The 27664-nt window shown below is 39.0% G+C and overlaps 1 protein-coding gene and 1 long non-coding RNA gene across 2 annotated transcripts; one reads left to right on the top strand and one right to left on the bottom strand.

Annotated features, from left to right (window-relative positions):
* Window positions 1-634: 634 nt before the first annotated feature.
* Window positions 635-12453, bottom strand: LOC125182803 (uncharacterized). The gene is made up of 3 exons (XR_007163404.2): window positions 12274-12453; window positions 8507-8574; window positions 635-1094 (listed from the first exon to the last, which is right to left on the bottom strand). It is a non-coding gene; the product is annotated as an uncharacterized lncRNA (long non-coding RNA).
* Window positions 9816-26929, top strand: UPB1 (beta-ureidopropionase 1). The gene is made up of 10 exons (XM_048064065.2): window positions 9816-10145; window positions 10771-10942; window positions 12466-12553; window positions 13192-13286; window positions 14467-14628; window positions 18536-18705; window positions 21673-21754; window positions 22570-22612; window positions 24019-24173; window positions 26676-26929. The coding sequence occupies exons 1-10, from the start codon at window positions 10045-10047 to the stop codon at window positions 26757-26759; spliced, it is 1152 nt and encodes a 383-aa protein (XP_047920022.1). The 5' UTR covers window positions 9816-10044; the 3' UTR covers window positions 26760-26929.
* Window positions 26930-27664: the final 735 nt, after the last annotated feature.

The raw sequence follows: 27664 nt of genomic DNA, 5'->3' as shown, positions 1-27664 counted from the left end.
CCTCTGCCATCATCTGTAAATGATGATCCACCAGCCACTTCCAATGCAAACTACTGGTATTAACCTCTTACACTCTGCCCTACTATCAGTTTATTAATTAATTTTCTATGTTTTGGGTGCACATCTGTTCATTTTTACCTACCACTGCACACCTCTCTGGGGAGAACATACAGCCCATAAAAAAAAAATGTACTTAGAGGGGATGCAGGAGCAGCAGAGCTAACCACTGTCTGCCTGGGACATTTCTGGGTTTTGGTGCCTCCTGCAGGAGCCATATGGACCCTACTTGCATGTTTTCACCTCTGCTTGAAGTGTACTTGGAGTGATACTATTATGCTGGATCAGGGTGAGGAGGGGAAGATGGATGGGTAGGTAAGTGTGTATGTGCCCTTTGTTGATTTTCTGATTAACACAGGAAAAGGGGGCTGTGTTAGAGGAGCTTCACAGGGCACAGCCTGGCCTGATGGAGTTTTTGTTCTTTTTTTTTTTTTTTTGTATTATTCAGTTCCTGGAGCTGAGCTGATGCTGGTTGTTGTCATTATGCTGGGGCCCAGGAGTAAATGAGCTGTGTCAACATGTTTGTGAGTGATTGCCTACTGTTTTCCATGGAGCAAGAGATGTAAAAGGTATGTAAGTGGGTAGTAAAACATAGGTATGAAGCCTTTGCAGGCTCCCTTCTGCTCTGGAGACTGAATCATAGTGTGTGCTGGGAGAAGGTCTATTGTAGCATTGCCTTTTGTCAAGTAGTGCCTTTTTTCTGCCATTACCAATTAAGAAAAAAATGTCTCCTTTATTGTCACCAAGTGCTAAGAATAGCCTGTCTGATCAGTTACGTTGGATTTGGTAAGGATGCTTTGGGTTAGTGTTTTATGGGACAATGTGCTTTCTCATCTCTTCATCTGTGCAAGCCCCAGTTATCCATCACACACCTCTGCCACACTCACTCATTCCCTGTGCTTCTTTCTTCCCTTTGTGGGTGGACCACATCTTGCAGATGACTTGTCCAAGGAATATAAGTTACGTTTCTCTCCTGTTTACGTTTGTCCTGCTTGACTCTGGGGATATTCATTCCCTCACCAGTTAATTCCGAGATCCTGTGAAAATATAGGATGTGAGTTAGGTGGAAAACTCCAAGCATGCAAATGAAGAGGGCTATGTATTGTTTAATAATAATAATAATAAACATTTATTTCTGGGATGTTAAATGGAGAAGGGATCCTTGTTCAGGGTCTTTCTCACCCAGAGCTACATCTTGGAAAGGAGAGAAGTAAGAGCTAGTGATCATGCCATTGGCCAATGATTTTAAGTGTTCTGTCAGGAGATCCCACATTTATTTGGTATGGGCTCATTTGTGTGTTGACTGGTTGCCTCTGTCCCCATTAGTGGTGCTTGCTCTCCTTTTCCTCTCTCCTCTCCCAGCACCTTCTGCCCCTATCAAGTTTTAAATGACATCTTTTGACTAATCCTTGCTGACAATAGCTGCTTTAGCTTGTGCAGAAGTTGGGAAGGCTCCTCAGGCATGGAATGTTCAGTCCTTGGGGTCATGGAAACCAGCCAGGAATTTCTGCTCTTCCATTCCCAGGGGCATGAAGAGCCTGCAGAGGAAAATTGAAGGTGACCATTTCCTTGGCTGAAATGTCATTGACATGAATTTGAGATGTTTTTCGAGACATTTTAAGATGGAGAGAGCAGTTTTGGAAATGGCTGATATTTCGATGAAGAAGAGGTGATGGTTTCAAATGACAGTCCAACAATATAATACAGGAAATTGTTATTTGAAAAAAGAAATCAGACAATATCTTTTTCAAGACTTCAGAGCTTTTTTTGTTGTTCTCCACTTGTTACATGCATGTGACTTGTTCCATGAGAGAAGTTAAAAGGCCAGGTATAATTTCTTGTATGTATGAATACAAAGTGTCAGGATGGGCTAAAAGTTAAGTATACGCCGTATGATCACCCAGAATAGTGTATTGCTCTGAAGGATAAAGGAGGTGAGAGTGGGACTAGAGTTGTCTCTTTTCTATAAGACTGATATCTTAACAGCTCTCATGGGAGGAAGGACATGTTCAACCTAATAGGATAATGGAATAATATGTTGAACATATCAGCTTTGACACAGACCAGCTGGTGGCTGTAGACACAAATAACATAAGGAAAACAAATTTTGAAATGTTTGAGGAAACAGCTATATGCATGCAGTGCACTGTGTGTGGGGTGCCTTTTGCGTATGAAAAAAAGATGAAAGCTTCTCTCTTTGGCTGTGGGAGGATTGTCTCACTCATTCCTGGAAAGGACTAAATTCCATCCTTAATGATATTTGGGGCTATAAATTTAGCATGGTCTTCTCCTTTGGACCTACAGAACTCTGCACTGTGAGGTTGGACCAAAGGTCCTGTGTAGCATCTACTTATTAAGCAAAAAAAAAAAAAAGGGCAAACAAAAAACTCTTCTACGGTTATTGTTGGAAATTTTCTCAGAAATTACTGGTACAGCTATTGCTCAGCAGGAAAATCATCTCTACCACTAAGTCCTCCACAATCTCTTCCTCTCCTTTCTGCTTCCATAAGTCTTTGTGTTTCTAATCAATCTTGTCTTCTCTCTATAACTAGCTTCAATTCCAGTCTCCCTAGACTGATGTCCAGCAATTAAATAGACTTTTTATTTCTGCCTTTTTCCTTCATAAAGACACTGTCTGAGTTTTGGAGCTCAGTGAAATAACTAGGTGGAAGGTAATTACTCGGAGCTTTGATTTCATGTTCTCTACAGAGTTCAGCAGATGCTACTTCAGCTGCTCCGTTCTGTTCATGAGTGGATTATTTCCTTTGAAACTGCAAAAAACAGAAATGTACTTCTATTTCTAAATTAAAGCTCAGATCCTGATCTTTTTGCATGTCAGGCAAACCACAGCTAGTTGGTGGACGAATGCATAACCATATAGGTAGTATGGCTAGAAATAACAAGACATGAAAGTCACTATCAGTGATGCAGCTGCTAAAGAGCCTTTGAAGATGCAGAAGATGCCTTGATGTGTTGAAGAGGCCAGTCGTTCCTACCCTTGGTCACTGCAGATTCTCTCTGCCTCTCTCTGTCATTACGAATAAAGTTTTTAGCTCATGCCATTACAAGTCAGCAAACGTTTGTATGGGCTCAAGCAGAAGCATAGTAGAATGTGCTACACTCTTCATAAAAGCAGCTTCCTTCTTCCGTATTTGCCAGCAGCATGTCAGCAGAAAGTCTTGCTTTCTTTTGCAAGTACTTGCTTTGGTAAAAGGTACGCTAATGAGATATACTCCATTGAAGAGTTATTTCTGGCACAGTCAGAGCTGGAAGGAAGTCAGCATTACACACACACACTCTTTGGCCTGGGAAGGTCTGAGAACCCTTTAAGTACTTGGCTCAGAAATGGTTCTCTTCCTTTTATCTAGGAGATTTTTGCTTTCCTGTTAAGTTAATTAAGCTTCTGTTTTGTCTTCCTCATGCCCTTTTGCCAACATCTAGCTTTTTCATGAAGACGCTAGTTCAATAACCATCATTTATAGAGTCAAGCTTAGGTTACTACTGTTTGTCTGCCAAGTGCAGCTGCAACTCTCTGCCCGATTTCACATGTTGCTGTAAGCCAGAGATACTGGCCTTCACTAGACATATGTGCCGTTGAGGCCTCAATATTTCCTCTCCGTGAGCTGCCCTTAAAATGTGTCACGCTGGTTGTCTTCCCGCTTTTCTGAAAGAAGGGCTTGTTTACGCTGGGCAACTGATTTTGGATTGCAGTAGAGTTAGCAGTTCAAGTGGAGTATTACTTCTGATTAGCGCTGTGTATGCATTCTCTCATTTTGAAATAAGAGGATGTTTACTCAGAAACAAATTCCAAAGCAGATTGAGTTATTTTGAAGCAGAAGTTCACAGGCTAGGTGTCAGTCCAAGTCCCTGTATATAAAGCCCCTGAATGTCCAAAATCTTGAGAAGCTGAGTTCCTGTGTGTGTGGTGGTATGCATCAACTCAAGGGACAAATTCATCTGAAGCGTTGAAGCTACCTTTCCCATTTCTTAGCAAAATCTGTGCTCCCAAATCATGTTGCAGCAGAGCAATCCCATGGTAGCTCCCTTTCTCCTTCCCTTCCCTGCCACCCAAAGCATGCTGCAGCCCTGGTTATTTCTGGTGTGTGGGAACTGTGAGTTGAATAGTTGAGGTGTTTCAGTATGGGTGAATTATAGGAGCATGGAGAATGTTCTGGTTTTGGGCCAGACCATGCAATCTATACTGGAGATCTGGTTTTGATAGTGCTTGTTTATAGGTCCAATAAGTTTTCCTGAATAATCCTAATGGTAGAAAGGGTCTCATCCTTTTTGAGGACAGGCCTTGTTATAATTTCTTAGTTCACGCCTTGAATGCCTTCCTAGAAATGCAAGATGTTGACTGTTAGTGGATGTTATTATTCCTTTTGTGCTGCCAAGTGTGAAACCAGATTAACATAGGCCTTTATTGACTGCTGTATACAGGCTTTGATCTGCCTGAAGAATATTCAATGCCTATCCTAGAAGTTATCCATTAAGCATTCAGCTCAGTGGGCAGGTTGAAGAAATTTCCTTGTTGAGTGGGTTTGAATAGCATCAAACCCATACAATTGAGAGCCAGACTGAAGTATCAAATCATTTGGCCAAACTTAGCCAAAGCTGTCTTGCCTATAGAGTTATAGTTTAGGGGCCATCTAACAAGCTCTCTTGAAACAATTTACTTTTTTTTTTTCCTGAAATCCATTTCAGTGTTTTTTGGTTTTTGTTTTTGTTTTCCCTTAATGGCAGTAAGTGTCTCCTGCATTTTGCGTTGTTTTTAACTTTGATGGCTCTGAGGTAACTTTTGGGGATTACTTTACTTTCAAATCCTTAGTAGAGCTAAATGACTGAAAACTGACCTTTTCAGATTTTCGAAGAAGTTCCCACTGCTTTCTGTATGATACTCCTATCAACCCCATCAAATGCTTTTCCAAAGTTAGAGAGTTCGCATACAGCCTCAGCTCAGAGGGGAACTCCTTAAGGATGTTTAGATTAGCCATGCAATAGATTCAAACCCATCTTTCTCAGAAACAGGTTATTCATTCCTAAAGTAGATGACTGCTAATTCTGTTCTGTAACAATATCCTTGCCAGAGATCTAGTAGTATAAAAACATCACGTTCAAAGCTCTGCCTCTAGCTCCTTTTACACTACAAAATAACTAATTTCTGCAATGATTCAAACAAAAGATTCTTCTACTGTGAGAGAAAGGACATTTTCCTCTTCCAATATTATACCTAAAACTCATTCATTTTGGTGTAGACTACTACCCGCTTTGATGAAGGATTAGAACACTCTATTTATAGTAGGTGCTTAAAGACCGGGCTTCCTGGACCAGTGGAAAACAAATGCACCAGATTTTGTTCTTTTGTTCTTTTAATAAACTGTCCGTGAGGTTCTTCCCCTCCCCTCCTTTCCTGCTGGTTTACTTGCATTCTTATATATTCAGTGTTTTTCTCCTCTGTCTTTGTTCCAGTTTATCAGCAATTTACACACAGTTGTTTCCCAGACTCCATGATTTCAACAGCAAAAATAACACTGACCTTTTGAGCCCATGAGCAATCTTGATGATGGTAATTTAGCAGAAAGTTACAGTAATGAACAAGAACGCTGCTCTTAAATTTTAGATCATTAAATGTGCTTTATGAGTGTTTATTACTTTTTTAATGCACTTCCTGTGCACCAGGGAGACAGCTATATTACAGGGAAGAATGAAGTTTTTAATTGGCAAAACTGGTCAATTTGTGGATCTCTTCTAGTTTAAAGATGCATTTCCAGGTGTGATTTAGTCAAAGCAAGCAAGCAAAGTATTTCATGCTAGAAAGACAATAGTACTAACAGAAGGATTCTTCCAAAGGTAGGTTAACTCCTTAATAACTGTGAGCTGAGCTTTTCATGTTGAATTGGAGGGAGGGAGGCAAGGATGGTGACTGCAAACCTACGTTTTGCTTCCCAGACTTGGGGCTGGTTAGGGACTGCTTTGGTCCCAGGCATGCCAGAGAGCAGATGAAATGTATTGTCAACAATAAACTTCCTCAGTTCTTCAGCCACTTCCCCTTAACCAGCCTTCAGAATGGCAGGAAGCCAAGAGCAGATGACAAAGCCAACTACGTGAGGTTTATAATTTGGCTCTCATATTCCAGAGGTGATTGTACCTCTGGCTTTGGTAGTCCATGGGAAAGGCAGAGAACCCAAATGCAAATCCCAATTTTCCATCCGTATCAAAATTCTTTTCACTATTGTGGCTTAAATTTGCATACAGGCCAATTTCTAAAATTGGTAAGAATGCTTGTAAAGATTTAATTTAAGTAGAATTAGCAAAAGAGCTCTTCGTAAGCAGTTTATCTTACGGCCTCCCCCAGCAAAACCAAACCAACACAGTAATGTGTTAGTAGCAAGAAGTCATAGTATAAATGAGTGACTTCAAAACAGAGAATTTTGATTTTCCTACATCACAGCACTCCTAAAGCTTTTTTTGTATCAACCAAAGCAGGACAGAAAGGGAGTTTACTGTCTTCCTTCCTTTAGCTGTGTGTTAAGTAACATGAAGCTAGTGTGTACCTTCTCCCTATATTTTGGGTCTCCTCTCTTACTAATTACAACTTTTACTAGTTAGCCTTCACAGCCTGTTGCTTACATTTGAAATGTTTTGAATGGTGTTTGTCTGAAGACGATCATTTTCTATCTCAATATAAATGGAGGGGATCTGTGATTGAGATGAAGCAATGTAGAGATCTATTTTGCAGTATATCAGTCCTTTATTACTAAATAAAGGCCACTAGAAAAGGAACGTGTGGAAGATCATATAAAAGGATGTTGCAGTGTCTAGAAAGCAAGCTTAGACAGACCGTCAATATCCTGTAGCCTTGCAGGACATGTCTGGATCCACGTCCACCTAAATCCCTTGATAGGTGTTAATAACAAGCAGCATGACCCTATGGATGAACTGAGACAGATCGTCCCCTTATTGCATTAGGGACACAAGTTATTTATTTAGCTGCTCTGGGGAACTGTGTGTGACCCATTTCAAGGAAAGACAGCAGAAGAAAGTGTCTGGAAACATAATTTGCATGATAGTAGCACAGTTTGTAAAAAGCTGAGTGTTTCAGAGGGAGTGTATGTACGTACTACTAACTTAAAGGAAATTCTGTCTTGGTCCTGCCTGCTGGCTCTGATATGTGTTGCTATTCAGCTTTTACTCCTATCTTGGTTTACAGTGGAATGACTTTGTTTGTTTAAATCCTTTCTCGGGTCTTTCCCAGCTTTGGCCTGAACTCTAGATATTTGGCTCTTAAATTCATTCTCCAGAGTGCTTCTAACTAATGCCAGGGTGCTATTGTGGGGTTTTACAGGAACTCTTGGGGACAGCTTTACAGCACAGAGTGTATGGACCAGTATTATCAAAACCCTATTTTAGCTCTGAGATCATATCTCTGCAGTTCAGGGCTTCATCACAGAAGCACAGAAGAACAGCTTTTTGTACTTACTACGCCTGTGTGGTCCTGAATTCTTTATCTGACTTTCTGGATCACCCTGACTGAGGGCAATAGAGATTAAAAGTGTTTTGTAGGAATTTTCCCTCATTTAAAAATACTTGTGATTCATAAAATATGTATTTTCCTCTAAACCAATTATCATAGCCTGAGTTTATACCGAAAGGTTAGGCTGTTTTGCAAAAGAATTCGTTCCTCCAGGTAATGCAGTACTGGGAAGAAGCTTAAATACAGAGCTTTGAAGAAGTCAAAACCAGAACTGAGATCTGGATTCAAGCATCATACTTAACAGATAATTGCAATGACTGTGGTGGAACATTCAGGTTTAGATCCAAGCTCTCTAATATGCTTTGTCTGGGATACGGAAGGCATCTTCCTTTATTAGGTTACTTTCCTGCTGAACATTAACATTTCGTGCTTTGAAGGTTTATTGTGTTGGCTAGAGTTATACCTTTATATACGCATAGTCCCTATGGAATAGCCTGATCTCCTTTCATCATTAGTAGTAATTCTAGGCTTGTCATTTCCTATTCACGCAGTCTGGACTTCACTGTGTTGTTGCAGGATGGTTGATACAGTGCACAGGAAATGTACTGTTTTTTCAGATCTCAACTGTTCAGGAGTATTCTTTTCAGGGGCTTCAGTTTTATTGCCATGAAGTCCACTTCCTACATGTAGCACAATTTAACAAATTACAAATAAACAAGGCACCAATAGAGAAGTCAGTGAAAGTTCACACTAAGAATAGAAACTTGAAGAGAAAAGTTCAGTTATGTGACCTTCTTCAGGAGCTGGATACAAAATAAACCTGCTGTTTTTCCCTTTAATTTGCAGCCCAGGCAGAAAAGAACTTGAATCGTTCCCAAAGAAACCCAGGCTCTTCTGTTTGTTTCTACGAATCCTCCAGAAATGCTTTATTTGTTACTTGACATCCTGAGTATGCTGATATGGGAACAAACTTACTTGGTCTAATTTCCCCGAATTTTCAGCTGATTTCTGCATCGATGTCCAGTTCAGTAATATTTAAAGATCTGCCAGCCACGAAGAGAACAAAATGTTACTGATACATATGTTAAAGTTGACCATTTTAAACCAATTAGGATAATCAGACGAAAAACACCATGTAAGTTTCAGTCGCTGCTTATTATTGCTCTTCGGAAGTATGTTTGGGAAAGAAAAGTAATCCCTAAGAACAGCTTTTCAGGCCGTTGGTCTTAAAAATGGAGACAGTGCTACACTGATGAGTACAGGACAAATATAATGGACCAGCTATCCAGACTTCTAAAAAGTTCCTTCCTTCAAATGGCGGCCTGTTTCTTCTCTTTCGTATTTGCTACTATTGTTTTGTAATATACTATCATCCCTACGTTTAGCTGATTTTGAAAGTTCCCCCAAGACTGAAGGATTTTCCTGACTTCTGTCTCAGGGATTTGGCCTGCCCTGTGTGGCTCCAGCTCTGAGCACAGCAGCAGGCCGGCGAGCCTGCGCTGCTGCCCTTTGCACAGGGAGCATTGCTGCAACCGCTTGCGTCAAAAAAGAATGAATTGCATCTCAAAATGCTGTGATGACAACTGACTGTCCCTGGATACTTACTGTTTAAAGTTAAATATTAGACACACTCTCCCTGATGTTTTTTTAGCTTAAAAGGCTTAATATTTAACTGAAAATGCCTGACGACTGCAGATGAGAAGTGCTGAATGTCATTATGTCCTCTAGAAGATTCATAAAGCAGTGCTTAAAATCTGTGATATTTGGACATGTGTAGCCATCCGGGGGCTTGCTAACTGGTTTTCTCATTCAAACGAAGCACTTAGGCTCTGCATTTCAGTACCATTTTGAAGCAGAAGGCATGGCCAATACTTCAGCGGGAGCAACTGGTATAAACAGGGTGGCTGCAAGCCCTGTGCAGACCCCAAATACAGATGCACTTTTCTCCACTTACATCTAGGTCTTAATGTCAGACCAAGGATAGAACAAATTAACTTTATTTTTGGTATGGATTTCTGATACTTGGTCTCAAACCCCTGTTGAAGGCAAAATTATTTTTACTCCTGGCTTGCGATCAGTCTCATTGCAACTAAGACACGCATCCGTAAAAAACAATTGTCATTTTATGATCTCCTTCCTATTTCTACCCCTTTTTTGTTGAATGGCATTGCCATAAAAAGATCCTAGAGGTGTTCTGCTTTTAGATCACTTATTTATGTAGGCCCTTATTTATTTAGATCACTACACAGCTGCTCCAGAAGCTGCAAGTGACCGGCCATGACCACATCCGAGCCCCTTTTAACCCTTCAGAGGGTCTCGCGGTTACCCTCGGGGGAGAACCACCAGCCAGCCCGGGTCCCCCCACCCAGGGGTGCTGAGGCTCCCTCAGCCACCACGTCGGGGCTGCCCGGCCGCCACCGGCCGCGCCGCACCGCGCTGAGGAGAAAGGGGCGGCACCGCCGGGGGTGAAGTCCCGGTGCCCAACGGCCCCGGGCGTCGCCTCGCGCCGCGCCATGGAGGGGGAGCTGCCGTCGGTGGAGGCGTGCCTGGAGCGGCACATCCCGGCCGCGGAGCTCGCCGAGGTCAAGCGGATCCTCTATGGCGGCGAGGCGAGGTAAGGCTGGGGGCCTGACGGGGGTTGGGGCGGCAGGGTGGTGGTGGGAGAACTGTAGTGATGGGGGTATTGGGCTGAGGTGGGAGAACTGAGGTGATGTGGGGTTGGGCCGTGGTGGGATAACTGCGGTGATGCAGAGTTAAACTGAGGTGGGAGAACTGGGGTGCTGCGGAGATAATCCCAGTTTGGGAAGCAGGGAAGTAGAGGGGTGGTGGTGGAAGAGCTGAGGGGAGAGGTGGGTGAGGGGCAGCAAGGCTCAGGGGGCTGAGAGAGACAGATAAAGCAGGGAGCTGCCACAAGGGAAGAGGCGATGATGGGGAGGCATGTGTAATTGGGAAGAGACAAGTGGCCTTGGGTTCTGCAGTGAGGTAGCTGTGTCAGGAAGTCACAGCTTTGGGGGAAGAGGCCGAGGGTTTGCTGCTGTGGAGGGCAGCTGCGGGCTTGTCAGTGACCTGGCTGCTGCCCAGCTGTGCCCTTATCTGAGGGCTGTGTACCGGGGTATGGGAGCTTGAAACAGTGGTGTCTCTGCAGGGGGAGACGGTATCTGTGATCAGTAGGGTCAATTGTGTTGTGGAAGAGGAGAGTGTCTTATATTGAAATGTCTCTTGTTTCTTGCTCAATCCAGAAAACTTAATTTGCCAAATGCTGCTCTATCAGCAGCTCAGGAGAGAGATTTTGAGCTACAGGGCTATGGATTTGATGCTGCTCCAGAGCAATTGAGAAGGCCACGTATTGTTCGAGTAGGACTGGTGCAAAATAAAATTCCACTTCCCACAGACACAGCTGTGGCAGTGCAGGTACAAAAACCAGCATCTGGGCCCTTTGCGTGAACCTCTTCGTTTACCAGGTTGGGAAATAAGCACTCAAGCTGTTGGTGATGCGACTTTGTCCTAAAATGCCTGCTGGTTGTCTGGCAGCATAGGACATGTTGCTATCTTAATACAACATACTGTAAGAAACGTGAATGACACATGTGGTTTTATTGTTTCTCAGAAACCTTTCTCTTGTTATGTTTACCTAGTGAATTGCCCAGCCTGTTTGCAGTTTTTCCAAAGCTAAATATTTAGTCACTGATTTTGTAAATGAAAATCTATTGCCTCTAAAATGAAACAAAAAAGTCAATTACCTGAAACCAAAAGAGACGGCTACCTGTGGAAACCACATATGCAGTTCTTGTTTTAATTGAAAAATATTCCCTTGTAGGAAAATCTACTAGAGTGAATATGGATTAATAAAGCTGTGTGCATTATTCTTTGTACAGCAGTAAAACAGATGTTATTACATGGTAACCATCAGCTCTTAACATCTTAGACCCAAAAACACTGAGGTGACACAGATATGGAGAAGTTAAAGTAGTTAAGAAAGAAGAAAAGAAAATACTGTTTGTAAAATCTCATGGGTTAATAGTTTTATACAATGATAGAACAACAACAAAGTAATTTGTTTTAGAAAGACTACATGTCATAGGAGCAAGTAGTTAATTTCATATGTGGATCAAGTTTGTGGATTCTTTGTAGCAGCTGTGAAAGAGTACCAATTTTATTAATGATTTTCCTTTAGAAACAAATAGGTAACATTTCTCTAAATAAGTGTACAACAGTTGAGTATGTAGGTCACTGTTGACTTGCATTGCATCCGTTTTTTATTGACACCTGAAAGTGTCAATACAAAGTGCAACACTTATCTGTAACTAGAATGCTCGAAGAAATGAGTACTTTGAAACAGTGCGTTTTGTCTAATTAATAATTGCTTTGGTTTTCTTGGTAATAATCTACTTAGGTTTTAGGACATAGGGATTGAGAAAATAGTTTGAAGTTAATAACTTCTAGAGAATGTCCAAGATCCACATGTGTCAGCAGGATTTGAAGATAACTGGGGAAACAGACTGTCCTTACTTCCTATTTTAAGATTCTGAGCACTTGGCTTTGAGTACATGTTTACGTAGCATTGTTCTGCAGGTTGTTTACGATGGACAACAAAAATATATTTTTTGCTGATAACTTTTAGCTGTTTACTAGGCAGTCAGCAATGAAGTGCCATATATTTAAATGTTGTACCATGGAATTAGAATTCTAGTAGATGTCTCTTTCTATTTTCATTATCTAAATGCTTTAAAAAAAATAATTACCCAACTCCTTAGATCTTGATTCTCTCGTCAGTGCTTGGGAATGATGACTTCTTGAGCTATTCCTCTGAAAGCAACGGGACTAAGTATAGAACAAGATAAATTTAATGTGAACAAAGTTTGTAAAACCAGGCTATTAATTTACAAGTGAGTTAGAACACAACTTTTTTATAGCATGATACTTCTCACAATCAGGTGGCTGCACTGCACAGACGAATTGAAGAGATTGTGGAAGTAGCTGCAATGTGTGGGGTCAACATAGTTTGTTTCCAGGAGGCATGGAGTGAGTATTTTCTGTGATTCCTTCTAGGTTGTCAAGATAACAGTTGACTGTTATTGATCTGCTGTCTAAAACAAAAACAACAACAACAAAAAAACTGTTGGCAGAACTATATAGAATATCTGCATGAAGTCTGTCTTGTTAAAGACTGGTATATGCTACAATGGTGATATTTATAGGCATGTTTCTTCACGTCACCCTTTGTGATACTTTCCTCATTTTGTTCCTCCTAAAACTTTGTTTCCTCTACACACATACTTAAATAAAAGTCTAAATGTAATTAAAATGGAATATTTAAGGCCAAATGGAATCTGGAGGTGAGAGCCAAAATGAAGACCTGAGTTGGGAAAGCAGGTTGTTCCCAGAAAGAGTACACTAGTGACTAGAGTTTGTTTTGTATCTTTAGTTCCCATAAGACTGTCTTCAGTAACTGCATTCTTTCTCTTCTGCTTTGGTCTGTGTGGGTCCAGAACTCCTCAGCATTGCTAAAAATATGTTTAAGTAGCCTTTTTGCTGTAAACAAGGAAAACAGTTGAATAATTTGTGTTTAATTTTTATCTGTATTTGTGGAAACAGAAATACCTCTATTTCTTGAGTGACATGAACACTCTTGTAAATTGTCTTGCATTCGTGTTTTCCAGCCATGCCCTTTGCTTTTTGTACAAGAGAGAAACTTCCTTGGACTGAATTTGCTGAGTCAGCAGAGGATGGACCAACAACAAAATTCTGTCAAGAGGTAAAATAAACAAACAACCCCCCTAACCCTTCCCAGCTCCCTCCCTCAACCCATAACTACCACTGATTAGCATGGATTTCTTCATGTATTCTAGTACCACTGAGAAAACTGTAATAATCTAAAATATTTTTTCACCTTTTTTGACAAATATTATAACATGAAGGAGGATTGGGCAACCACAACTGTGTTCAATATTTAAACTGCTTTGTGTTTATAGGCTGCCTTTTACCATGCTAGGTATATGAAACTGCCTATTTAACTATACCTGAATTTTATATGTTTATTTCTCATCCAAATATTTTAAATTTCCATTTAAAAGGTGTTTCTTGTCTAGAACAGTGGAGCATTAAACGTTTGTATGAAGTGTGAGGAGATGAATAGCTAGCCTCTTCTGAACAGAGAACACTTTTACATAAATCTTCTACATCTCCCTGTGAAATGACACAATGTTTTTATTATTATTATTATTTTCTGGACCCAATGAGATTTGTTATTACATGGCTTTTATTTTTTCCAGGTACTGTTGATTGTAAGCATGATAAACTTTATTTTTGTCTTTTGGCAATTTTTTTTTTAAAGAACCTCAATGACTTCCTTTTGAGAGTGATTCAAAAAACCAAGATTGTTTGATATCAAATTTTCCCAGGTATTCACTGAGCTACTAAAGTTCTGTGGACTGAATATCTTCAGTCCGTTTTAGGGCAAGTATGTTTTGCTTCTCACTGGAGTCAGTGACACTATGGAAGTCTGGAGAAATAAAGAGAAGAAGTTTGAAGGAAAGGTGACAATGTGCTAGTAAACTGGCAGTCAGAAGGTGCTACATTACACCTAGGTTATTTAATAGTAACAGTTAATATAACACTATTTGAAACTTTCCTTGTTTTTAATTCACGTTATACCTGTGAATAGATTTGGTTCAGCTCCGTAGCCTGACCATTGCCGTTAGAATGCTTCTGCCCCTTGGTACTTGGGGTTCCAGCTGCAGGATTCAGCTGGAAAGCTCTCTGTGATGAAGGAAACTCTGGCAATCCTGGTGTGCCAGTGTGGGTTAAGCATTAGCACTAGATAAGAGTCAAAGTAATGTGCAAGGTGAAAACTTATTTTAATGCTCCTTTATGAGTAGAAAGAGAAAGTAATTATTGTAGGATTGTGTATAATAGACTCGTGTTCATTTGTGTAGCTGGCAAAGAAATACAATATGGTTGTGATATCTCCAATCCTGGAGCGAGATGAAATACACGGAGAAACTCTGTGGAATGTTGCAGTGGTCATTTCTAATTCTGGAGCTATCCTTGGCAAAAGCAGGAAAAATCACATTCCAAGGGTTGGAGATTTCAATGAGGTAAGATGCAGCATTGTGGTTGTCAAGCTAGTGTTACGTTGCAGCTCGTTTTTGTCAGCATGCATTTTATCAGAGTCATAGTGGCAGGAAATGTAATGTGTTTCTAGAAAATGTGGCTCACTAAGCATCAAATAGTTTTTTCTCAGGTAAAATTATACTACGTTTATTTATCAAGAGTAGTGTGATGACTCTTAAAGCACAGTCTTTTGTCATAAATGCTTCCTTGCCTCTTAGGAACTACAAAAGAGTCAAGGATCTTTTTAAAATAAATTTCTGTAAGCCACAGCTTAGCTATGTTAGTTGTGCACAATTGGCTCAGTTTTTGCCGTGTTGAACTTATTTTAATTTGGAGAGTGTCTGTTTCATGGTTCATGTGTGAGCATTATTTGTGATCTTGATCTCTGTTTCCCCACAAGACTGTCTTGGAAATGATAGTTCTTTTGCTTATGTTTCTTTCAGTAGAATCCCTTCATCCATTATACTTTTGACTGAATTGTTGTTTTAAGGTATCTTCTCTTTACTAACCATATTACTTCTGCTGAAGCCCACACCAGTTTTTAGGCCTTCCTCTAGAATCAGCTTCAAAAACTGAGCTGGTAGTAAAGGCAAAAGAAAACAGGTTGATCTGAAATGGATTTATCCATCCGTAGAATTATCACAAGAAGAAAGGTCAGGATTAAAAATTAACTGAAAGCTAACAATACATTGTCTTACCTAACTTAATCTCTCCTTGACAGCTAAAGTGAGTAATTAACAGTGCAATTTCTTCTAACTGCTGTTGTCTGTATGCTTACAGTTGCTGTTGTTCCTTGTCTGAATGTCCAGTCACAAAACTGAGGCTTCAGAATCAAGACTGACTTTTTAGTAGTGTTAAAAAAAACTCTTTTGTCTCGAAACTTCTTGTCCAGAGACCTCTGGAAGTTGACCTGGTCCCCTAGACGTGATCAGACTGGTTTGTTTTTTTTCAGAGGAGGGCATTAATAGGTTTCCACACAGTGGATTTCTGGCATAGGTCTGTCAGTCACCAGTGTTGACCTCAATCTTTATCAATTACTTTGCTTTTTGATATCGTTTTATCAGAGCTGTCTGTTAGCTAGCAGAACAGTAACTAGACAGCGATTTTTTGGAGTATGAACAGATTCCAAAAATATTCTTGTTTCCAGCTATGAAGCTGTAATGAAAGGTACCTAAAAATCAGAAAATATATTTTCTTTTCTGTGTTGAAGTATAAATATAGTTTCATTAAGGATTTTGCATAATTCCTAAAATGAGTTAGTTCCTGTAAACCTAAACTGCTGAATTATCACAAAGCAATCTATTATATTTCTGGTGCATTGTAATGACTTGACATCTCTTTTTGTATCTATCTTGTTACAACAAGCAAGTAGTATTTACCTATAACTGCTCTCACTTTTTAGCTAGTCTTGTTAGAAAAGCATTAAAGTCCATTTTCTTTTGAGCTGAGGAGTTCTGATAGAGGAAGTTTAGAAGCAGCCAAGACTAAGGGGAAGGATTATGCTCATCTCTTATTTTAATGTTTTTTTGTTTTGTTTTGTTTGTTTGTTTTTCCTTTATCAACAAAGCTAACCCCCAAAGAAGGGTTGAATTTGAAATTATTTTCTTATGATTTGTCCCTGTAGAGGAGACTGGGAAAGGAGCCTTGTTAAAATCATCCTTGATGAATCAGTAAGAACTAAATGGAAAGGGGAAAGAGATTGGTCTATAACCTATTCAGCCATGTGTGGGAGGGCATATAAATAAACAAAAATCAATCCTTCTTGAGGCTTCACAGTTTGTTGCTGTGGAGATGATTGTGACTTCTGGTGGGGAATAAAGAATATGAATGAATGCATTCCCCGAAGCAATTGCATTCTTGTTTTTCTTCTCCTATTGTAATAAAAGAAAACTGAGAATAGAAGAAAAAATGGAAATGTCTTAAATCAGCAGAATTGTTTTGAAAAAGGGTTATGTGGGTGCCCACCACATGGTATGCTCCCTACAGACATGAAAGGAGATAAAATCTGTGCCCAAGGGTTTGTGTGATTTCATGAGACCTCATAATAAATATGAAACAAGAGATTGTCACATTTACTGGGCAGATTGAACCTCTAGCCCTTCTTGATTTCAGAACGTAACCCCTTCAAAGCTGTGTCTATCACTTCCATCATGCCCTTCTCCTACATCTAGGTGAGGCCCTGCTTTTTTCCCTAGCAGTAGCTGTGCTTACATGAGGCCAGATGTGATTTAGTTTCCTTTCAACACCAAGGGCAGTAGCTGATAGAATGGACAGACAGTTTCAATAAAAATGGAATTGTTTTACAGCACACCTTTCTTATTTGGTAAGAGCCACACCCTGTTGGGGCAGACTAGTGGATTGTGTCCAATGCTCTTCTGTCTCTGAGGTCATCACAAAGGGATGCTGTTAGCAGTAAGTCTGGCCAATCTGCAACGTTTGCACTCCATCAATATCCACAGACATTGCGTTAGGGATTGTTTCTTATCTGTTTGTGGATTTTTTTTTTTTTTTTTATCAATGACTTTACCTAATCCTTTCTAAACCTGGTGACACTATCTGCTTTGCAGACTCTGGTAGAAGCAAATTCCAGAAGTGCACTGCCTGCTGCTTACAAAAATTACTTTGGTTTAAAACTGATACAGGATTGTAACTTCAGTGACTGCTGCTTTTCTGGGATTTCTATATTCATCTTACCCACTGCTTTTTTGATGTTGTAAATCTCATTCATAATCACCCTCAGCCTTCTGTCTGCAGATTAGAGACCCAGCCTTTTTAGTTCCTCACAAAGCAGCTGCTCTATCCCCTTCATCGTTTTAGTTGCCTTAGTTTATTCCATCTCTGGTATACCCTCATTGAGATGGAGAGACGAGAATTGTCCATAGTAGTCAAGCTGTGGGCACACAGAATTCTTATGAACAAGTAAAATTGTTTTGTTACATTTCAGATGCCTGAGGTTTTCTTGGGTTTTTGACTACTACTGCACACTAAGCAGGCAACTGTCAGTAACTCCACACATAGCCTTTTCTTGTGTTTGGGAAGAACCATTTCTGTAGATTTCATTTAGGGTATCTCTGTGCGTGTTTGTCTCTCTTGATAGCTGTTAAGTGTCCTGTCCTTCTCTTCACCAGTGCCTTTTACAGGAACCACTGCATTTCTAACTGTATAGGAATGTGTGATATGATAAGATAGAAGTTCACAGCATATGGTAAATGAGATCTTTTAAGCCAACAATTGGCTCCAGTTTCTTAAAGGAGTGTTCTGTGGATTTATCCTGTGATTTTCCTGGTGGTTCTTTCAAACCTTCTGTTAGTTTAGAGCAATTGGCATATAGGCAATGTAAATAACCAATCTTAGCTATACATTGATATTACCAAGAGTATTTATACAATTACTGCATGTCATTGCATAACAGATGAAAGTAAGAGAATTCCTTGTTCTTTAAACACGGTTTATCTTCTCTGTCTTTCACAGGACTTCAAAGGATTGTGATGACGTAGGAGAATTTTCTTATGTGGTGAAAGTACTAAGAGATGTGACTGAAGTTTGGAAACTTGTGCATTGATTTTAAGCTTCTGTAGAGGTTGCTAATATGACTAGAAGTGTTTATGTGAAAGTCACAGTGTTTAGGGTGTAGCATGAATGAAGGGAAGCAGAAAGGGACTTGAATTCGATCTCAGTAGATCTCTCTTAGAGCCTCTTTTTTCTAAATACTCATTACACCAGAGCAGTGTACTACATGAAGAGTGCTGTCGTTGCTTATGGTCTCATGACTTGAAGCGGGTAATTGGAAATAAGGTGTCAAAGCAATGTTGAATGTCTTTCTTTTTTTAAGAGGTCTGCCTTTGGTTTTGATTTTGATTTATTTATTTTTAAAATTTTGTTTTTTCCTAGTCTACTTACTATATGGAAGGAAATACAGGGCACCCAGTGTTTCAGACACAGTTTGGAACAATTGCTGTGAACATCTGCTATGGGCGCCATCACCCTCTGAACTGGCTCATGTACAGCATGAACGGAGCAGAGATCATCTTTAACCCTTCAGCCACTATTGGAACACTCAGGTGAAATACACACTTCTGTAGGCTGTTGCAGTTTCTTCATTAACTGAACCTCTGAGCCCCTCAGTGAGGCTTCAGAGGCACCTTGCTGAGGTCTTGGAACATGGGATGTCACCTCCTTGTTCTGCCTTCATGGAAGAACGTGCATTCTTCTCCCTCTGAAGTTCTGGGCTACCAGTCTGTTCACAGTCACTGAATCTTCGAGAATTTCAGTTGCACATCTGTGGGTGTTTGGTCTCTGAGACACAATTAACCAGCGTCTCACTGGTCTTCTGAAAGCTAATAAGTTTATTTAAATTGTCAACATAATATTTTTGTTTTATGATAGGCTGTAGGAATTTATGCTCAAGTTTAGCTTGCCAGGTGATTATGCACCCACCACCTAGGAGCCCGTAAGTATGGTATCAACTAGTAGTCTTCAGAACTAGCCTGAGAAATCCTTTTCTCAGAAAAGTTGTTTTTTTAATTAAATTTACTATTGGCAATCTTGTGAATATCAGGCCTCCTGAACTAGGCTAAATCCGGGTAAGCTGTTTCCCTTGAGATTAACTATGGATTTATATTAATTGCACCCTAATGACTTGATTTCCTGCAAGACAAAAGAAAAGTAACTCAGCTAAGAAAATACACTTCTTAGGTAGCTCATAATGATTAATTTGTGGATTCGATCTTGAATATTTTCTGTCTTGACAGCATCAGTCACATTTGAATATAATACCGTTTGAATGTACCGTGCTTCCAGAGCATGATCTGACACAGGCTGTGTATTGCCTGGAATATTACAATGTGATATAAAATAACTGCATACCACATTTATCGGAGGGAAGCTTTTTTCTAGGTAGAAAGGTTGTAGAAATAGTTTAATCAGCTTACCAAATGATAGAGCAAGTGTACTTTTTTCTCTCTTCCTCCTCTTTTTTTTTTTCTCCAGATAATAGAAGTCTAGCAGTGTATGATGTTTACATGTATATGACTTGGGAAGTGGTAGTAGTTTAAGCTGGGTTATAGGTGTTAATAGTTGCCACCATTTTCAGCATAAGCAGTTAGCTTTGTAGAAGGGAGGGAAGTCTGGGTTTGGGGGGTTCTTTCGAACAAGGACATTTCCTTTGTGAGTTAAAACTGTATTTTGGGTTGTCTTAACTGTCTTTGACTTTCCAGCTCCAAAGGTGATTTTTAGGAAGCTAACAGGAGCATATATTTTATAAATGTATATATATATTTTTTAACATTTTAATTTACTTAAGGCTTCCCCCAACTCCCTGTCGTCTATTTAATGTCAGTTTGGAGTTCTTCTGTCTCTGTAAAAAAGGATCAAGAGTAATCATACAATATTTGTTGCTGACAAGCTAGAAAATCCTGAGGGCACAGACCATTTACAATAGGGTAGAAATAGTGAAAAACAGATTGAAGACATACAATTTTCATACCCTCAGCCAGTTCTAATGCAGAGAACTATGTATTTACAAACCTGAAGAGTTGAAACTGTGGGCTGAATTCAATATACTGTCATTGAAACTGCCTTTAATAATTTTTGATGTAAAGGACTGGATCTTATTTAGGTTGTGTAACATTTCAAAATGTTCTTTGAAAAAAGTTCAATGAATGCACAATGCTTTTGGGGCATTTATATCACTACTAGAATGATGTTTGTGATGTTTGTCCACTTACATCCCATTAAGAGGAGAGCAAATAGAAATTACCCTGTCGTCATACAGCACTTGATTGGTACTCTGGATGCTTCAGGCTCTCCTAATTATTGGCTTTCACTTGATTGTTTTTAAGCGCATAATTTTTATTGCAGGAAGAGTACTCTTGAGGCCTATGTAGAAAACTGTCTCTGGGGGTAGCTTCTTGGCTATAGCCTTTTCTTCCTGTCTGTTTTCTTCTGTAAATTGTAATTGCAGGAGCTTTTCAATAAAATCACTTTTTCTTAGCAGAGCTGGCTGCCAGACTTAAAGCAACTGAGAAAAAGCGATAAACCAAGTCCTCTCAATCAGTCCAGTGACCATCTCTTAAGATTCTTGTGGCTGACTGGGAGATTAATGACAGCCAGCCAGTTGCAACCTCGTCTTGGTGCTCAGAATCTGGCAGATACCTGCTGTCACAGGAGTGTACAAAATGTGTCACTTTTGTTTTGGAGCTCTGAGTACTTCCTATTAACTAGTCTGATACCTGTATATCAAATTATTTTATAAAAACGGGAATGTTTCAGTTTAAAACATCAGTCAGAACTGAAATCTCTATTGGAACATAGGTGGCTTGCAAAAGAGAAGGAATTGTTTTATTTCTCGTTTCTCAGTTCTTGGTTTTATGTAAATTTTGGTGACTGGTGTAATAGTTACTGGGAAGTTTTCAGGAAGCTTTTGTTAAACATACTTTCTTTTTCATCAACCCACCATGGAAAAATTACTTACTGGAAATTGATATGAAAACTGTAGTTGAAATAACAGAAATGGAACATTTTGGTGGAATTGGATTTTTTTTCTTAATTATAATAATAATTATTAATAATAATTAATATAATTAATAATAATTATTATTAAACTTTTTTTTTCCTGCTGCAAAAGCTACTCCTTGATCATTTTGGGAAAAAAAAAAGGCAACTTGTGCTTTGCTACAGATGATGTTTGGTGTTTTGAAAGGAATGTTGGAAATACATAGGTAAATCTATTCCATAGATTTGGGTAGTAAAACATTTTAATTGTTTTGAAAATCCTGAGACGTTATTTTTTTCCTTTGCCGAAACAAATCCATATTTACCAGATTATCAGATAAAATTGTTATACCTATATTTGAGTAGAAAGCAATTATGATACTTGCCTGTATCTGTGAGGAGATTTTGATTGTATGATCAGGGTCAGTCTAACTTTGGCTTCCTTGACAGCAAACATGCAGTGCTCCATAATCATAATCTAAACTTGGCTCTGAAGCAGACAAACTGAATACCTGCTTCTCTGTTGTGTATTGCAGCGAGTCACTGTGGCCAATTGAAGCAAGAAATGCTGCCATAGCTAATCACTGCTTCACGTGTCCCATCAACAGAGTGGGAACGGTAGGTATTTTCACTTTACTTCAGTTCTTAATTTAGGTATTGTAGCATGAGTTAATTCAAGGTAATGAACAGCACTAGAACACATATATTCCTCTAATGTGTAAAGCACCTTCTCTTAGTGTTTTCAATATGATTTGAAGATGAAGATTGAACACAGTGATTGAGAGCTGCATTGTTGCTGGCAGCCTATTTTTTGTTGCAGCTGTTTCCTATTCTTGAATTCCCTTCTTTGTAATAAGCACCCACCCCTTTTGCTAATTACCTCAGTTTCTGTGGCAAAACTAATATTCTTTTTGCCAGAAAGACTGAAAATGAAACATCCTCAAGTGAGTGGTACACAACTTCTTGTTGGTATCCAGGTACTACCTCTTCCTGGACACTGAAGTTCTATAATCAGAATGTATACTGCACACCATAGGTCATTCTTGCCTTCAGATTTGTCCAAATATCCTAAATATGTGTTCTTTTATAGTTTTTATTTTATTTTTTTCTTTGCAAATATCCATAAGTGTTCTTGCTGTTATGTGAATACATTTGGATTCTTCTGTGATCTGCAAAAATGTGATTAGTTAAATGCACTCTTCTTTAGAGTTGTGATGAGGCATGTTCCCCAAAGAGGGTGAACAACAGACAGTGATACAAAAACGTATTGTTTTCCAGCCTACCCATCACAGAAACTAGGCCACTCTGATGACTCTCTTTAGACAGCCAGAGTACTCTTAATATGTGTATATAAAACTCCATATTAGACTAGCAAGGATTTCTTGAATGAAATGGAATTATACTGCCACCTATGGATTCCTTCTGTTTCACAGGAATACTACAAAAATGCCTTTACTTCGGGGGATGGTGGAAAAGGTACGTTCAGAAATCTCATTCAGTGGTTGCTAATAATTTGTTTTCTGTGAAGTAGGAAGAAATGATAGCTCTCATACAAGAGTCTATCCCAAGACAGCTGTGGTGGCTAGTGACTGCCATACCTAAGACTGCTGTTTTGTAAGTTGTAGAGAAGAAGCACTTCCTGTTAGATGTGGTGCTACCATGGTATGTGGTCACCAGAAGTTCTTACCTAAGGTTTCTACTTACTTGCAGAGGGCTAAGAGCTTTGGAGTCGGGGAGGTACTGTAAGACTGGAAGATAGGAATCCCACAAATTAATCTATGTTGTCAGTGCATGCATCCCATTTTCTTTATAGGTTTATGATTATTAATATTAATAGCAGTAGCCTGCATCACCAGCCAAACCATTTCACCGTGTTTCATAGATATTCTGGAGGTTAAAGAAAAGCTTGGAATTTTGTGAAAAAGACAGCGGCAATATCTGAGTCATGACTAGTGAAAAATTTAGGTCTGTAGCAGGGTTTTCCATGGAGAAATTTTCCTGGCTAGTTCTATTGTTTTTTTTCATGACTGTCAAGTAAGGACTGGTTGAGAATATTGCAGGCAAAAACAAATAACAATTATAATTTGTAAATAAGAAAAAGAAGACAGTGTATTACATTACTGGTATTCTTCATGCACCTGAATGAAAAGATGGATTCTGAAAGTTAAGTGCATGGTCTGCCATTTGACAAATTATTATTCAGCAATTCAAAAAAGAGCACAAGATTTGTTTGTGTGTTCTTATATGTTGGAATGCTGTAATTTGTCCTGTGATAACTGTGACTTTCTGGCTTAATCCAGTGTGGGCCTGAGCCCTTTTTTTTTAGCTAGGTTTGAAGCTAGGTGTTGGTAGCAGCTGCATCAACAAAGCCAGTGGTATCCATTACTTAATAGATCAGCATTTGTGGCTGATTGCTGGCACAATTTGGAGTTGTGTAATAAGATGTATGATTTCTTCTTGCCTCAAATCTGTGCTTTCACCTCTGATCTTATATTGAGAATTGAAAGCGTGCATCTCCATCTGTTTTGGAAATGTATGATTTGACAATTAGCATTCAATTAAATCCCTGCTTTCATTTTTTATTTATTTAGGCCTTCACTTTAGTGCAGAGGCTTAGTAATGGGAAAGCATAATAATGCATTATTTAAAAGCCAATGCAGTGGTTTTTAGTCTTTGATACATGTGAAAGCTGTACAGTGCATGAAAGGTAACTAATGGTTATACTGGCAGTTATCATTGTGCTGTGACTCCTCGGGATGATATCCTGCTTAAAGCACATTGAGCAAGCAACCACAAGAAATTGAACTAAGTATTATGGGAAGCTGCATGTAAATTGTGTAATTATTTTAAAAAGCATGTAATGTTTGCAAAATTTCTTTAAGCACACCATGACTTGGGCCATTTTTATGGCTCAAGTTATGTAGCTGCACCAGATGGCAGTAGGACCCCAGGACTCTCTCGAATTTGGGATGGACTTCTTGTGGTAGAGATGGATCTAAATCTTTGCAGGCAAGTCAGTGACAAATGGAATTTTAAGGTAAGCCTGATTATACGGAAACAGCCTGTTTCTAAGAACATTTTATGTATGAGATTAGAACAAACAAGCTTTCATAACAGTCATATAATGTTAAAACAGTTAAAAGGCAGCCTTTCTTCAACAATCCAAAGCTTAAATTGTGGAACTAATTTAACAGGATGTTCTGGAGGCCAAAGGCATAAATGGATTCAGAAAGGGAACAGATGAATTCAGGGAAACTAGGACAAAGGATTTTAAATGAAAAACGTAACCTTTGGTCCTTAAGTGCTCATTGCCAGAAATTCTGAGGACTGCTAAGGAATGTGTAGTTTTCTTATGCAATGTACCTAAGCATTTGCAACTGAGCTAAGATGGGCCTTTGATCTGACGTAGTATGGTAGCTCTTTATATTCTTATGGGTCTGCATTACTATTCAAGTAATTCAAACTATTCAAAGTTCAAGCATTACTATTATTATTATTTTTGAATTCTCAGCCAAAGCTAATTTGGCTCATCTGTCCTGAGGGTGTAATTTGGTGTAGTTTCTCCAACAGCAGTGCTGGTTTAATCAGTTGCCATCTTGGTACTGCAGTTTGATAACTCTTCAATTGTTCCAGTACTACTGGGTGTGAGTGGAGGGAGGCTATATTGTATACTGGTTTAGTGGAGTGTCCAGATTTTAAAAAATTAAAAAAAATAAAAAGGAAAAAAACACGCCCTCTAGTTTCTTCTTTTAGTCTGCAAGTTTACAATAGGTTCCACAAAAAATTGTTGGTACAACAAAAAGGGCAAAGCAAAAGAAAAGAAGAAAAGAGGGCAACTTCTAAAACAGATTTTGATGAAGAACATCTTGCTCACTTCCGCAGAGGCAAGTCTTTCATTCTTGTCCTCAGTACTGGTAGAGATCAGAATTCTTTCCTGCTTGCTCTTAGAATTGGCATGGTTCGAATCCTAACAAAAATAGTTCCCAGCTGGGAGCTATCACAGTATATGTAGGTTTTTCAGTGTTATTATTGGTATTTAAAATAAATAATTGTTTGTAAGCAGTGTTGAGTTTTTAATTAATACAGTCATTTCTTAGCTGGAGTATAATTTATTTGTTACTGCTGCTAATCTATATATAGGCATTAAAGACAAAAAATAATTTTGTCCTTTTCTGTACAGAGTTGCATTTGTTATTTTGCAGGTGTTTGTGGTAGGTACATGGTTGTTGACATAGCGTACTTAAATTCTGCTGAGAGATCCCAAGTCTTTTGAGTCAGGCATGCATTTATTTAGCTCTGCTTTACCACGGAAATCCGAGGCCCTTTTTGCAGAACAGAGATGTAGTGATTCAGGAGAAGCACAAGGAGCATTTCTTGTAACATCTTAGTACAGGCATCCAAACAAAGTAATTGTATCGGTTAGGGGGGAAAAAGCAGTAAAAGCAAAACACTGACCTTTAGCTGTTTTGAACAGAATTGGGTATGTTTCATTGTATTCAATCGTTGTACTTTCAGCAATTTACAGTTTTCTGTTGATGGTGTAGATTGCTATTGTTGGTCTTCTGGCACTTAAGGCACAGCTGTGACTTTTGTTTATATGAGAGAGGATGCCTGTTTCTTTTTCCTCTTATATCTGGCCAAGACAGAGGTAGTTCCTTGATGTGAGGGGAATGAGGAAGCCATCATTTATCCACTGCAGAAAACCCTCGGTAGCAAGTAGGAATCTATTATCTTGCTCCAGTATGTGCTATATGCATCCAACAGCACCTGAAATGGGCATTAGTAGAATACCTTTGCAAAATTTATCAGCAGCAAAATAGTTAAACAGATTGTCCTCATTAACATGCTTGCAAGAAAGAGGCAGTTCACCTTCCAGAATGTTGCAGACTGTGCACTTGGGAAGAGGATAGCAGAGCGTAAAGTGCTGTATTTCAGCGTCCTAGCTTACTGTTTCACCCAAAGCAATGAGAATTGTTTGTGCTATTAATGGATAAAGTGAGTGTAACCCAAATACCCTCAGTGACACATACACAAACTTACTGCTGGCAGCAGGGTTCATCGGTTGTCAAGGACATAATATGAAGACATACTTCCAGGTACACTCCTTTTCTATCATTGACATAATTGACTTACAAGAGAATTTTGTTGATGAGTAAGAAAGCATGCCCAGTTTTCACATTCAACCTTCAGCTATCCAGGAAATCAAAAATAGCCTTAAGTAATTAGTGAGCAGGCATGAAGGACAGCTGTGAAGCAGGAAGGTGTTCAGTTTAAACTTTGACTTCGTTAGAGTGGAAGTGTACTTTACTCTTTTTCAGATAGAAGTCTAGTTCTAGGCAACACAAAGCAAATTCTTTTATGGAAGTGTAATAGTTTGTGGTAAAGCACTGGAGGGCTTGCATACTGGGTGGATTATCATTTTACTGTTTGGGACAGTTAAATAATTAGCCTTCAAAAACTACAAAATGGTGGATATTGCTATTTTCTACTGAAGTACTTTCATTGCTAACAGAACTGAAGCTTTGATTTTCTTTTCCAGATGACCGGTAGATATGAAATGTATGCAAAAAAGCTTACTGAAGCAGTCCAGCCTTATTTTACACCCAATATAATCAGAGAGTGAAAGATCATCTCATTACAATCAAATGTTACATAATAAAAGAAAAGATACTACTGGATGCTAGATTTATTACGAATCACAAGTTATTTCCATGTTGTCAATTTAATTTCCTGTAACCAAATTTTAAATAGTGGAATTCAAAACAGTGTTAAGTAAAGTAATTTTAAAGTGGCTTTGTTTTTTTTTGTTTGTTTTTAGTTTACAATAATGATTCCAAATTTTTATTCCTTACTAGAATTATATTCATTGAGGAATACTTTGATATAAAATCACGACAAAATTTATTCAGTACCTTGTACAGGGATATATAGAGACAATGAATTCAGAGGAGATATATTTTTAAATAAGCTTTTTAATGTGTTGCATTGTTTGTTTACTTCTCCTTTCCAGTTTTTACGGTCTACCCAAATGCTTAATGTAGAGAGGAGACATGCATTTTAATTTTTTTTATTAACAACCATTTAATGTAGTTCTGTTCCAGCTAAGTAATGTCCCAGACATGTCCTAGTTGTTTGAAGATGAGTGTACTGTAAAGCAAGACCACTTTGGGTCTTTTTATTTCCCTTCACACAATGTATTATAACCACAGTAGGACTAGTGCTTTGGAAGGGCTCTTTCTGGCTCCAAAAGCACTGCTGTAGACAGATGCTTTTAACATTTCCAGAAGCTTAGTGCTGCGTTGTGAGGCAGAAATAGAAGCACTAGCTAAAGCACCAGCAAGGTTGTTGCAGTTGCATGCTTTCTCTTTGTGAACAAAGCCACACGGATGCTATTAGGAATTAAGTCAGAATGGGGGGTCACGATCACCCCTTCCTTGGAGCTGCACTCCAGTAGCATATTCAGTGGTTATGAAGTACACAAAACAGCTGTTGAATATAGATAACAGTGCATGGACTGGTCTATTGTAT

The sequence above is a fragment of the Anser cygnoides genome, chromosome 17 (assembly GCF_040182565.1).
Source record: "Anser cygnoides isolate HZ-2024a breed goose chromosome 17, Taihu_goose_T2T_genome, whole genome shotgun sequence".
NCBI lineage: Eukaryota > Metazoa > Chordata > Aves > Anseriformes > Anatidae > Anser > Anser cygnoides.
This window is presented reverse-complemented; position numbering and strand designations above follow the sequence as displayed.